The sequence below is a fragment of the Bidens hawaiensis genome, unplaced genomic scaffold (genome assembly GCF_021521415.1).
Source record: "Bidens hawaiensis isolate Kalapana, Puna unplaced genomic scaffold, B.hawaiensis_p1.1 tig00022875_1, whole genome shotgun sequence".
Taxonomy (NCBI): domain Eukaryota; kingdom Viridiplantae; phylum Streptophyta; class Magnoliopsida; order Asterales; family Asteraceae; genus Bidens; species Bidens hawaiensis.
The window spans coordinates 245,051-257,812 of record NW_027493569.1 but is presented as its reverse complement, the minus strand read 5'-3'; the positions used below and the strand labels follow the sequence as shown (position 1 = coordinate 257,812).

General features: G+C 36.5%; 1 protein-coding gene and 1 pseudogene across 1 annotated transcript; both read right to left on the bottom strand.

Annotated features, from left to right (window-relative positions):
• Nucleotides 1–257: 257 nt before the first annotated feature.
• On the bottom strand, nt 258–4,907 carry LOC143566371 (TMV resistance protein N-like; annotated as a pseudogene).
• A 2,915-nt stretch (nt 4,908–7,822) lies between these two features.
• Nucleotides 7,823–10,955, bottom strand: LOC143566368 (protein ecdysoneless homolog). The gene is made up of 4 exons (XM_077053095.1): nt 9,730–10,955; nt 9,117–9,649; nt 8,240–8,391; nt 7,823–8,156 (listed from the first exon to the last, which is right to left on the bottom strand). Exons 1-2 carry the CDS (start codon nt 10,881–10,883, stop codon nt 9,295–9,297), a joined length of 1,509 nt encoding a protein of 502 aa, XP_076909210.1. The 5' UTR covers nt 10,884–10,955; the 3' UTR covers nt 7,823–8,156; nt 8,240–8,391; nt 9,117–9,294.
• Nucleotides 10,956–12,762: the final 1,807 nt, after the last annotated feature.

Here is a 12,762-nt window from a genome sequence, read left to right as displayed (position 1 = left end):
CTTTTTGAACTGCATTTTTAATATATATTATTAATAGTAGACCAGTATACAACGTCAAAGTCATGGCAAATGAGGCTCCATATCAAAACCTTGGTTATACCAATTGCCAAAGATTTTGCTAAAAGATAATTAAAATTTTCTAATCAATGTAAAAGATCTCATAGAAAGTCCCTGTTACATTGTATAAATCACAAATCTAATATTAAAAACTAGACTTCTTAATACTTTTTTTTTGGAATCTAATCAACACTCACAAATCATAACTTAGGATTCATAGCACCCATACTCAAGCCTTTCAAATGATAAAGGCTCTGCGGAAGATGACTTATGCCCGTACCAACCAAATCTAACTCTTTCAAACATTCTAAGCGCCCAAGTTCCTCTGGCAACTTCTTAACTTTATGACAATAGCGGAGATCTAAATATTTTAATTTTTTCAACTTACAGATATTGTTCGAGATATCTTGTAAGGATCTACAACCCTTAAGATGCAACTTCTCTAAACATTCTAAAAGCCCGAGTTCATCTGGCAATTTCTCAACTTGATTACAACCAGAGAGATCTAAATATGTTAAACTTTTTATCTTACATATACTGTTCGGGATACCTCGCAAAGATATACAATTTGTTAGGAACAACTTCTCTAAACATTCTAAACTCCCAATTTCCTCTGGCAACTTCTCAACTTTATGACAGTAGGAGAGACATAAAGATGTTAAACTTTTCATCTTACATATACTATTTGGTAAATCTTGTAAGGATTTACATTCCTTTAGGTCTAACTCCTCTAAACCTGCTAAACGCCCGAGTTCCGCTAGCAATTTCTCAACTTGATGACAACCGGAGACATTTAAATATGTTAAATTTTCAATCTTACAAATGTTGTTCGGGATGCCTCGTAAGGATGCACAATTTGTTAGGTTTAACTTCTCTAAATATTCTAAACATCCAAGTTCCTCTGGCAATTTCTCAACTTGATAGCAACCAGAGAGTTCTAAACAAGTTAAACTTTTCATCTTACATATATTATACGGGATATCTCGTAAGGCTTCACACCCTGTTAGCTGTAACTCCTCTATACGTTCTAAACATCCAAGTTCCTCTGGTAATTTCTCAATCTTGTAACAACCAGAGAGATTTAAATATGCTAAACTTTTCATCTTACAGATGTTGTTTGGGATTTCTCGTAAGGATCTACAATACCTTAGGTCTAACTTATTTAAACATTCTAAATATCCAAGTTCCTCTGGCAATTTCTCAATTTGATCACATCGACTGAGTTTAAATATGTTAAACTTTTAATCTTACAGATACTATTTGGGATATCTTGTAAGGATCGACAATCTGTTAGGTGAAACTCTTCCAAGCACTCTAATCTATGAAGATCAGGGGGTAATTGCTCCATCAGCCAACAAGATTTAAGCTCAAGATATTTCAAATGTTTTAACATACAAATGCTACCCGGAAGATGTTTAATCTTTTCCATCCACAAAAAACATAATTTCTCGAGGCTTTGTATTTGGCCCAAATCCTTTGGCACCTCCGGAATGCTGCCTTTAAGTGTAAGCTCTCTTAAATTTTGTAATCCATAAATGCTTGTTGAAAAAGACTTAAGGTTTGTGCAAGCACGTATACCAAACGAAAGAAGCCTCTCGAGATTTCCACTCGATGAGGGTAGAGGTTCATCAAAATCACATTTAAACTTAAACTTTGGCAAATTACTTTTGGGGTGCAATGGGCATGTATCTAAAGGCAATGCATTTAACTCTAACTTCGCTAAAGAATCAAGACCATGTAAAGCTTCCCTTTTGTCAATGAAAAAGTTATCAAACCTCGAGCAACCGCTAAACCATAAGTTGTCACGACTGCTAAAGTTTAAGTAGTCAAGCTTTTTTAGACATCCCACTGGAGCATGAATTTCTTGAAGATAACAACATTCTTGAAGATTTAACTCCTCAAGATGTGGAGTCATCCAGAGATTAAGGTTACTCACTTTCGAATGACTGAGGTCGAGGAATTTGAGCTTTGGACACTCAAAAGGCATGTGTAGTTCTACAAAGTCAAAACATCCAGCAAAATCTAATGTTTCTAGATGTGGGGTCATACTGATGTCAAAGGTCTTGAGCCTTGACCCACTGAGATCAAGGTATCTGAGCTTATTAAAAACCTATCATAAGAAAGGTGAATATCAGTGCATTGACAAATATATACATAGCATAATAAAGCATCATGCAAAACAATAAAAAAAACATTAATCTTGTTATACCTTTCTTTCTCTCCATTCCCAAAATCCAAGGTTAACAAGCTTATTTGTTCTAAATGTTTCAGGTAAAGACATAGATGTGCATTTCGGCAAACACAAAGTTCGTATAGAATGAGGTACATATCAGCTAACTTCAACATTCCATTCTCTGAGATAATCATGCATGTAAAGTAATCTAAGTCCCTTCATCTTTTGAAGACCTTTCATAATAATTGCTGGATGGAGATATGTGTTTTTCAAATTTATACATTTTGTTGCTTCTTACCCTGTAAATAGAAACACTAATATCAAATTGGTCGTAGAAAATTAAAATGTTCTCGTTTTCCACCATTCTTTTAAGCTTGAAACTAGGCTTGTAAACGAACTAAACGTTTAGTGAACTGTTTGTGACATTCAATGGGAAGTTCGTTTATGTTCTTTAACGTTCGTTTATGTGCATTGGTTTGTGTTCATTTATTTATGTTAGTTAATGTTCATTTTTGTTTAAACCTTTGGATAAATCATCTGATTAATGTTTTATATTTGTTAGTTTGTGTTCATTTATGTTCATTATGTTTGTTTCTATTCATTTACGTTTGTTCATATATGTTCATTTATGTTCGTATATCTTTGTTCCATTATGTTCATTAATGTTCATGAACTGTTCGTTTAGATTTTAAATAAACGCACACGAGCATGTTCATTTTTTAAAAGAACGAACATGAACATGCATATTTATTCGATTATGTGTAAGTGGTCGTGTTCGTTCAAAGTTAAATAAACGAGCACGAACATGCCCTTGTTTGTGTTCGTTCAGTTCATTTACAGACCTACTTGAAACTTACTGATTCATTAACGAATATATCTTTAATTTCCTCGTTAATCCATAATCAACTATGTTTGCTAGGCTCGTTAGGGTGCAAACGCCGAATAATATTCTTGCCCATTTCTTCTATATGGTCATGGAAACCCAAACGGTCATGATTAGAAAAGGTTATCAAAGATTTCTGCTCAAGAACTCTTAAACCAATTTCAGCATTAAATCCACAACTTCCAAGTATTCTGATTGCGTCATCTTTCTTTTCATCTTTCAGTATGCATACAACATCTAGGAATATTTCTTTCTGGTTATTCTCTAAAGCGTTGTAGCTTATTCCAATCTTTTTAAAGTTTTATCTAACGGAATTGTTCTTAGTCTTTCTATGGAATCTACCCATTCACGCTTACTTCTACCACAAAGATGCGAACCCAAAACTTTGATTGTTAAGGGAAGACCGGAAGCATAATGTACAATGTCTCTTGATAGCTCCTCTTACCCACGATTTGGAATCTCCCTCTTAAACGCATACTTACTGAATAGGCAAATTGCTTGCTCATATGATAACAAATTAACATCATGAATAAAGTTCACCCCGTGTGCTACCAACACTTGCTAATCTCTAGTTGTAATGATGATTCTGCTTCCTGGCTTAAACCATGTAAGCTCACTAGCTAACGCCTCAAGTTGCTCTGTATCATCCACGTCATCTAGAACAACAAGAACCTTTTGACCACATTAATTTTTCCATCATAATTTTCCCTTCAGAAACACTTTCTACATCAATGGTTTGATCATTTAACACACCCTTAAGGATTTGTTTTTGCAATTTTATCAAACCAACCAAAGAGCCTTTTGAAACTTCACGAACATTCTCAACAAAGCTTTTACCTTCAAACCAAATGGATACATGATCAAAAACTGCTCTTGCTAAAGTGGTCGTTCCACCACCTCCTATACCCTTGATCCCTATTATGCGAACATCATCAGAACCATTTTCTAAAGATGAAACTACATTCTTCACCCGGGCTTCCATGCCTACTAACTTCCGATCAACGTTCAATTTAATGAAACGTAGCTTTAGTGAAATGTCTTGAACAATTTGTTGGATAAATTTAGATTCATGCCTATGTATTAAAGAAGATTCAATTATATTATATGAATACCCCTATTAAGCACATATTAGAAAGAAACAAAGTGAAGAATACCCATTAAAAGTGGTCTTTAACTCCATCCCAGCCAGGTCCGCTGTATCTTTCAAAGCATTTCTCCATCTTCCATTTTCCTGTTTTCGAAAGTGCAAAACTTTCTTAGTATTAAAAAACGGAGAAACTTCTTCTACTCTAAAACACAAATACTTTACTGAAAAAGTACAAATGCACAAATCTTTTTAGTGAAGAAATACAAATGTGGTTACGAGATCTACATCTTCCAATGTCCTCTTCCCGTTTCCAGCCACAAGTTTTGCAAAGGCTTCTCCAACGACCCCACTTTGGTGGCGGACTTCAGTGGGTTCCACATCATAGAAGACGGGGTAAGCAGTATGCTCGGTCATCTTCTGGCACTCCATGATCTTTACGAGCTCGCTTAAACACCATGATGACGATGCATAGTTCTTAGAGAAAACAATGATGTAAAATCTGGATTCTTCAATGGATCTAATGAGTTGGTCACTGATAATTTCCCCTTTCTCGATTCTTGCATCATCTTCATATGTGTTAATGCCTTTGTGCTGATGAGCATGGTAGAGATGATCAACAAAATTCTTGCGAGTGTCTTCACCTCGGAAGCTCAAGAAAAATCATACTTGAAGTTCTTTTGAAAGGAAGAAGCTGAAGTAGAAGCCATTAATTAAGTGTATGCTTTAAGGATCACTGGAGAAATTTGTATTATCTGATTGTAAACAAACTTTTAAGAAATGATTGAATAACCTTTCAAGGGTTGATATTTTGAGTGAAAAAATATACGCGCACTTACTGCATGGAGAGAGTAAAGCCTCTTTTTGGTGAAGATAAGATAAGATTCTATTCCTATATTGGCTCTTTAACGTGAAAAAAAGTAGGTAGTTCCATGATTAGTTTCACTCAAAATAAATATTTGTAAAACAATTCTTTTAGTTTACTGGAGGACATGTAACAAAATATGGAAATGATTCAATCTTCATGCCTCTTAAACCAAAACAACTTTAGCAGGCACAGTTTTCAAAACTACAAACTTAATACATAGTATAATTTGGGGTGGGCTAGATGCCTAGATAACATATTTTACTCATTAATTTGGAGTTATACCGTCAGTGTATCTTTAAGTATTGCATTGCTCCTATACGATGAATCTCCTAGGGCTACACGCTCGTATACAAGGAACAATTAAGGGCTATACGCTCGTATGCGAGGGAACACTAATGGTTATACACCCACATACAATTAAGGCGTGACAGGGAGAAGGGTTGTGCATTGTAAAAGTTCAAGGTGTTCACTTAGCAAGAAATGCTAACTTTCTCTGGCTAAGATATTCTTAATATGCAAAGTACCTCTTTACCAAAATAATATACCATACCAACTTACTTTCATTTGTGTCTTGAATGAGTTATTGTACTTGATTTTACATATAACTTTATAGTTAAATATGTTTATATAATAGTAATAAATATTGGTTCTATATAGGGTACCAAAGTGCTCGGCATTGCCATTGACTGGGTACCAAAGTGCTCCGGGACCTTTGAATTAGAAATGAAAGTAAAATAATGGTTTTGGACCTTAATTCTGTCCAGAACTATAAGCCACAACTTTTTGCTTGTTTCATAAATGCAAGTTGTTACATGATAAGAACACTCTCCCGTAGTGGGGTGCCATCCCCGCCTATGGAGCCCCGTAGTGTCGAGAACACTGCCCCCCCGGAGCGCTATTGGGGAGGGGTTCCTCTTTTCTTGGTCAACCGCTAGACTTAAAAAAAAAACTATTTTATTTATCATCATCGTCCATACATATCAAGCATACCATTTTTTTTAAACACATCTCCTCATTCTTTCATTTTCTATCAAAATCAAAACAAAAAACCTTCCACTCTTTATCCACCATGAATCTATTCAACCATTCCATGTTCGATTTTGGACAATTTGTAATCAACCAATGCCCGAGCACCACCCAACCGAACACCAAGCAACCGACCCAACCGAACATCACCCAGGCGAGTCAACCAACCCCACCTTCCCGGCCGGTATGAATTTCGACCCTAACATGTTGTCATACATGCAATATTTAGGGATGTTCACCAACATGCCACCCGTTGTTTTTAATTCACCGACTCATCCGAACTTCCCAGCAACACTAGAGGAGACGTGCCGGAGACGCAACTCGATCTGGTGCTTCAAGACGAGCCGAAGACACAACCCGGTTCAAGCAAATCTAAAAAAGCCGGTTCGAGCAAAGCCGGACGAGGACGCTCACATAAAAAGAAAGATGTGACCGAGCCTAGTTCTAAAAAACAGCTCAACTATGGACCCCCCCCCCCCCCCCCCGGGTAGTATTTGACCCTTTCACGGTCGTGGTGCGCATCTCGGAAGATCCCAAATGTTGTAAGTGTTGTTTAATAAATTTTTTTATTTATGTACTAAATTTTCTTAACAAAATATTAACGTTTACTAATATGTTTTCTATTTTTTCTGTAGCCAACTATCAAACATTGGGCATTTTCTAGGACAAAAGTTCGAGAACTTTTTTCAAGGAAATGGGCAAAGGGGATGACTACTGAAGCCCGATTCTATATCGGAAAAATAGTCCGATATAAACGGTAGATGCCAACTGTTTCAAGGGGTTTACAACCGGCTTTATAAATCATGGGGTAGTGGTGTCGGTGATGCTGAAATTATTGCGGCGACATTGACTAGGTACCAAAGTGCTCGGGGGACCTTTATATATATGAATTGTTGGAATTTTCTTCGTCGTCAAGCTAAGTGGAACGTTGTACCCTCACCAGGTCTGAAAGTAGGCGGCGAGCAAAAAGGTCCAAAACCTCGTCCTTAGTTGATCCTGAAACGCCACAGTCCGATGCTCGAAACTTCGACTTAAACGATGAGGAAGTTAGTGATAACAAAGAGTATGCGGAGTTGCCTCAACCAGGCGGTAGAAGAAGTCGTGGAAAGGGGCGGGGTCGAGTGCAAGTGTGAAAGTTAGTAAAGAATTCATGGAAATGACTCGCCAACTCGCCGATTTACACGACCTTGGGAGTCAACGTGTTCAAGTGATGCAACAAAATTCTAATTCCAATAAGGTGTTCGCCAATACACTGAACGAGAGGCAAATGGACAAAAATCTCGCTTTTTTGCAAGAACCGATCAGCCATCTCACCAGACATGCCCGTTGGTTGGCAGAAATATAAAAAGATAAAACTATTAAAATATATAAGCTCGATGAGTAATATTTATTTTTAGTACAAATGATGTTTTTTTAATGTATTTGTTTTAATTTTAATCTAGTTTTTCTAATTTGTTTTATTTACTAAAATGTTATTTGTATTATTTTAAATAAAAAAGAAAAAAAATAATAATAAGTAATTATGGGCGTCCGCTACACCCATTTTAGCCATAAAGCCCCTATGATAACATCACGCCATATGACAGATAACGCCCCCATAAAGACTCCATCCACTACACATGATGTTATACATATCTATCCCACATTAATTCTTCGCTTGTTGGATTGTTTTGCTTCTTTCATTAAAAGCCAATGAGATTAGCAAAATCCCAAAAGAGTTTAGTGGAGCTGATTATGGTCTTGTTTCTGGGTATACAAACAAGCAGATCATTATTTATCCTTACATTTCGATTCTCACATCTGTTATAAAGTTATATGATCAAAAGCTGCAGGAGGTTAGATCAAAAGGCTAACCTCTCACAAGATCAAATAATTTAAACATGCAGATATCTAATCATTTGTCCTTGTTATCTTGTGGGAGTTGAAGGCCCATGACACCAAGCAGATTAGACGCGGGTCCTGGCAGTCCCTCTTGAGAAGAAAACGAACCGAGAAAACTCTTCACCAGGTTCAAATCAACATCTACTGGAGTAAATTCATCATCATCCAACTCTCCAGATGTTCCCTGAATTAGATCAATAGAATTTAATGTAGCAATTAAAAAAAATCTTATCAAGTCCTTAAAATGATGCTGGAAATAAAACTAACCTCGTCCTTCTTAACTTGTGTTTCATTTGCCCGAACGAAACTTTTGTCAAGCGTCGTGCTCTTGAGTTCATGACTCAGAGCGTCAGAGTAAGAGCTCATGAATTCTTTTTGCTCATCTTCATCTTCTTCAATATCACTGTCTTCTGGATCATCTGCCATCAAATGGAATTATAGAAACAAAGAAATTAAGGTTATACTGATTCAAGTCAACTGTTTTCCAATCATCATTATATCTTAATCAAATATGAACATTTTAACGCATTTATCCTAACCCATATACATATAAGCTTGTAAACAAACTGAACGAACACAAACAAAGCATGTTTGTCTTCGCTCGTTTAACTTTAACTGAACAACGTTAGAGATTGACGATTAAACGAACGAGGTTTTCGTGTCCATCTTCGTTCGTTAAGAAAATAAACATGTTCGTGTTCATTTGTTAACAGTATAAACAAACGACTCACGAACATAACTGAACATAGATGATCGAAAACAATTAAGCTAAAACTAGTTAAAATGTGGTGGGCCTAAAACATTGATAAGCGTAGCCTAAGTTGTAACGAGCCAAATTATTAAAAATTGAATATATTAACAAATGTAAACAAACGAACATTTACGAACATAAACGAACTTCTGAACGAACAGTTCACGAAGAACATTCAGTCCGTTTAGAGGCCTACATAATTATGCCAATTAATGTGTCAATTATGATTATAAAAGCAAAGTTACAAATATATTAATCCAACTTTTTTTAATAAACCGATTTAGTAGCGTTTGACATCTTCGACTGGTTTCCATATAAGCATGTTTTATGCATTTTGAATGTTGAGTGAATATAGTTAGCATTAAGATTAATGCTGACCTATGAAAAACTTACCCAAATCCATGTCAGATGAAAGGCCTTCATCAACATCATAATCACCATCACCACGCACTGCATTTGAAGGCTTCATAACCGACTCGATCTCTTTCATAAAGCGGTCCACATCAAAGTCCACATTTTTTGAGCTCCTGAAAAAAACCCAAAAAATAAAGATTAAAACTTTTGTAAAAATTTAACGAGCCAAATAATAAACTTGCCTATCTGCAGGAACTTCTGCTCCCTCAAAGCTTGACATCTTATCAACAAATTCTTTCATCGATTTTGCTATATCACCAAGGTCATAACCGTCCAAATTTGAAGAAGATGGCCCCACATCCTCGTCTTTTGACTTTTTCTTTTTATGATTCATGTCATAAAATTCCATCTCGTGTTGTCTCTCAGATAGAGCAGCGTTTAATTCATCCTCGCCATTATAAAGCCACGAATCATCATCCGGTGGCGGTAAATCTCGACCCTTAAATTCATCAACAGAAAAAGGTTGAGAAAGTATATCATCTATACGCCTAACGGGAGCACTCAATATTTCGCTGCATAAAACAAACAAAAACCAAGTCTCAGCAACAAAAATAAGGATATTTCAACAAAAATGATCTCTTTTTAATCATACCTTTCTCTATGATGTAACGAGCTTTTTCGATAATAATCTTCCGCATTCTCCATTAATCTTTTATACTCCTTTGACCCGGGTAGCAACCCGTCAAAGTACCCATTTTTCTCCAAACTCTCCTTATAAACCTCCCATGTCCCACCTTTCCCTTCCAACCCGTTCCGTTTCTTCATCTGGAAAATCATTTCAAACCCACACGCAATCTTCATTCCCAACTCGGCTGCAGCATAACCCCCATCACTCCTCGGCGGCATCGGGTACCCCTTCGGGGCTTGAAACGTTTGCTGTATTAACTGAGCATACATCGCACGTGGCATCACCACCGACACTTCAACTATCTCGTCACTGGTTTTGTTAGGTAAAAACCGTTCCATACTTGCTGCATATTTCATCGAATCGATGTCTCGGTCGTAAAACCCTTCCACCGCTAGTGAAATTAAACACGGTTCGTGTTTCAAGATCTGTGCCACCAATATGGGTACCCTAACCGTAACGCGATGCATATTCTTAACCGCCCGATCGGGATAATCTTTGATCCGGTTCTTGATGGCGGATTGGACCGAGCTTGTAGCTTTGGTTTTATCCTCGTGTGCTGATAGATACGAAAGTGAATCTAGTAAAGTGGGATCCGAAGGGAAATGATTTTTGGGGATTATATGTAAATTGCCACCACAAATGAAGATACGGTTGGTACTCGTTTCAGGGTTGAGCCACTTTGGAAGATGAAAAGCGGCTTCAATTAATAAGAACTCGCCATCTGTATCCCATAAACGGATTGAAAGATTTGGGAATTTGAGTGAGGTTTCAAAGAGAAGGAACACAACAAACCATTCGTCTTCAAGATTGTCTCCATATATGAGTTTGCCATGAAGATGGGGGATGTGATGTGAAGGAGGAGGACAGGTGGCGCATGGTGATTGGGTGGAGGTGGAGAGAGTGAAGGGTTCGTGTTGCCATATGTAGTCGGCGGTATAGGAAGAGAGCGCGTTTAGGATTTGAAGATGAAGAGATTGAAGTTGTGAAAATGTTTCAGGGTTTTGGGGTTTATGGTCAGGTGAAAGGGAAAAATTGGGGAATATGGAGAAGAAGACCGTGTCTTCAGGAAGTCTTGAGTTCTTCTGGTTGAAGATTGATGAAAAATTAGCTTCGGACATTATTATTAACCGTTATGATCACAGTAACCAACACTTGAATCAGTTCAAGTTCCCGTTCTTGAAAAGAAGCAATACCTTAAGCAAAAAAAGATGTCAAGGAGAAAACTTTATTCAGAAACCAGATACAAAAGCCAAATTTCACAAATGGTTAAAAGGTCCAGTTCATTTTGGAGCTTATGCTAATACTGAATCATTATGCAACAATACATATAACCAGATTTCGGATGAAAATAGGGTTGAATCATGCTGTTTGCAAAAATACAGTTCTTAAACACAATAATTCTCTCTAATATCATATCTAGTATCCTCCAACTGAAAGAAAAGCAAACAAAAGCTTGCAAGCACACACAATAAAGATTCAGCATTTGCAACAACTAAATATAAAGAAGTTGTAGTACACTCAAAATATCTGTATGTATTAAGAAAGGCATGCTTTCGATATCAATTCGGAAACATGACTAAAAAAAACCAAACCCTAAATAAAAATAACATTTTTTAGGAGATTAATATGTTCTTGCAAACAGTAGCAAGTAACAGCCATGAAGAAAACAATAATTAGTACTAATACCATCCACATACACAGATACAATAACCATGCAGGTTAGCAGCCCGCTTAGAAGCTACAATTACAAAATTGTTGAGCTATTATTGATTGGTGCATAATAAACACAAGTAAAGAGTATAAACTAATCACCTTTTTCGCAAGAATAAGAATTGGGTGGCGCGAATATGAAGACGAAGGTAATTTGAGCGGGTGGGTCGGGTCTATGGGTTCAAGATCAATAAAAGAAGGTGAAGGCGCCAGATGCTTCCGGTCTGTACTTGTAGATTTATCTATTGGGCTTGAAGTAAATGGGCCTCATCTAAAACGCCCAACCAAAACCCAGTTTTCTTTTTCTGTTGGGGTTTGTTTCAGTTTCTTGGCTTTGCTATTTAAGCTTAAAATTTTGGGGCAAAAGGAAATTGACCAATGAATTTGGGTCTAAATTAGTTTATTAATTATTGATTCTTGTAGACTTAAATATTTGAGTTACATATTTGTTAAAATTACTTAATACGAAAATTTATAAATTCGGTTCGGTTTTTCCTGTTTTCATTTCATGCAAAAACAAAATCGAACCGTAGGTTAGGTTCTTGCAAAAACATAAAACCAAATCATCGGGTTTTTTCTCGATTTGGTTTTTCGGTTTCGTGCACATCAGCATTAGGTTGTAAACAGGTTATTTGGTTAAACTGAATTCAGCAATTTGTAGCCGATAACCGAAAATTCAGCAATTACACGGTTAAGAGTTGGTTCGGTTTGACTCGAATTCTAGAGAGAGTTTAAAATTTGAGCTGGAGGTTGGCTCAGTTAAAAAGCGAGTAAGCTCGGCTTGGGCCGATCCAACCAAGAACCACTAGCTTTACCGGTTTAAACAAGCCAAAGGACCAAATATGCTAGTCACAGTTAATTATATTTGTTGCACCTTGACTTTTATAGCGGAGGTTTCTCTCAAGTTTGGTTTCCTATCAACAATACTTAGCAATTCACAAAACTTAATTATGTTGCTTTAGAGTCATTAGCTATTGCAGTAGATGGTATAAAACAAACTCATCTTTTGAGTCAACATAATACTCATACTTTTATCAATATAACTGAAATGATTATTGTTAATAAGGTATCATTACACAGTTCAGTTCAATGTGGTTATAGTCGGAGCGGTTGTCTTAGTCATCTTCTCTTCTGTAGGTATACATACATACATACATACATACATACACATATTTCGAATCTTACAACATTTTTTTTCATTTTCTATAGTTTCATGAACTGAATCGATTAATTAACACAATATTACTTTCGGTAAAGTGGTGCCAATCTACTTTGCATCATGTTAGT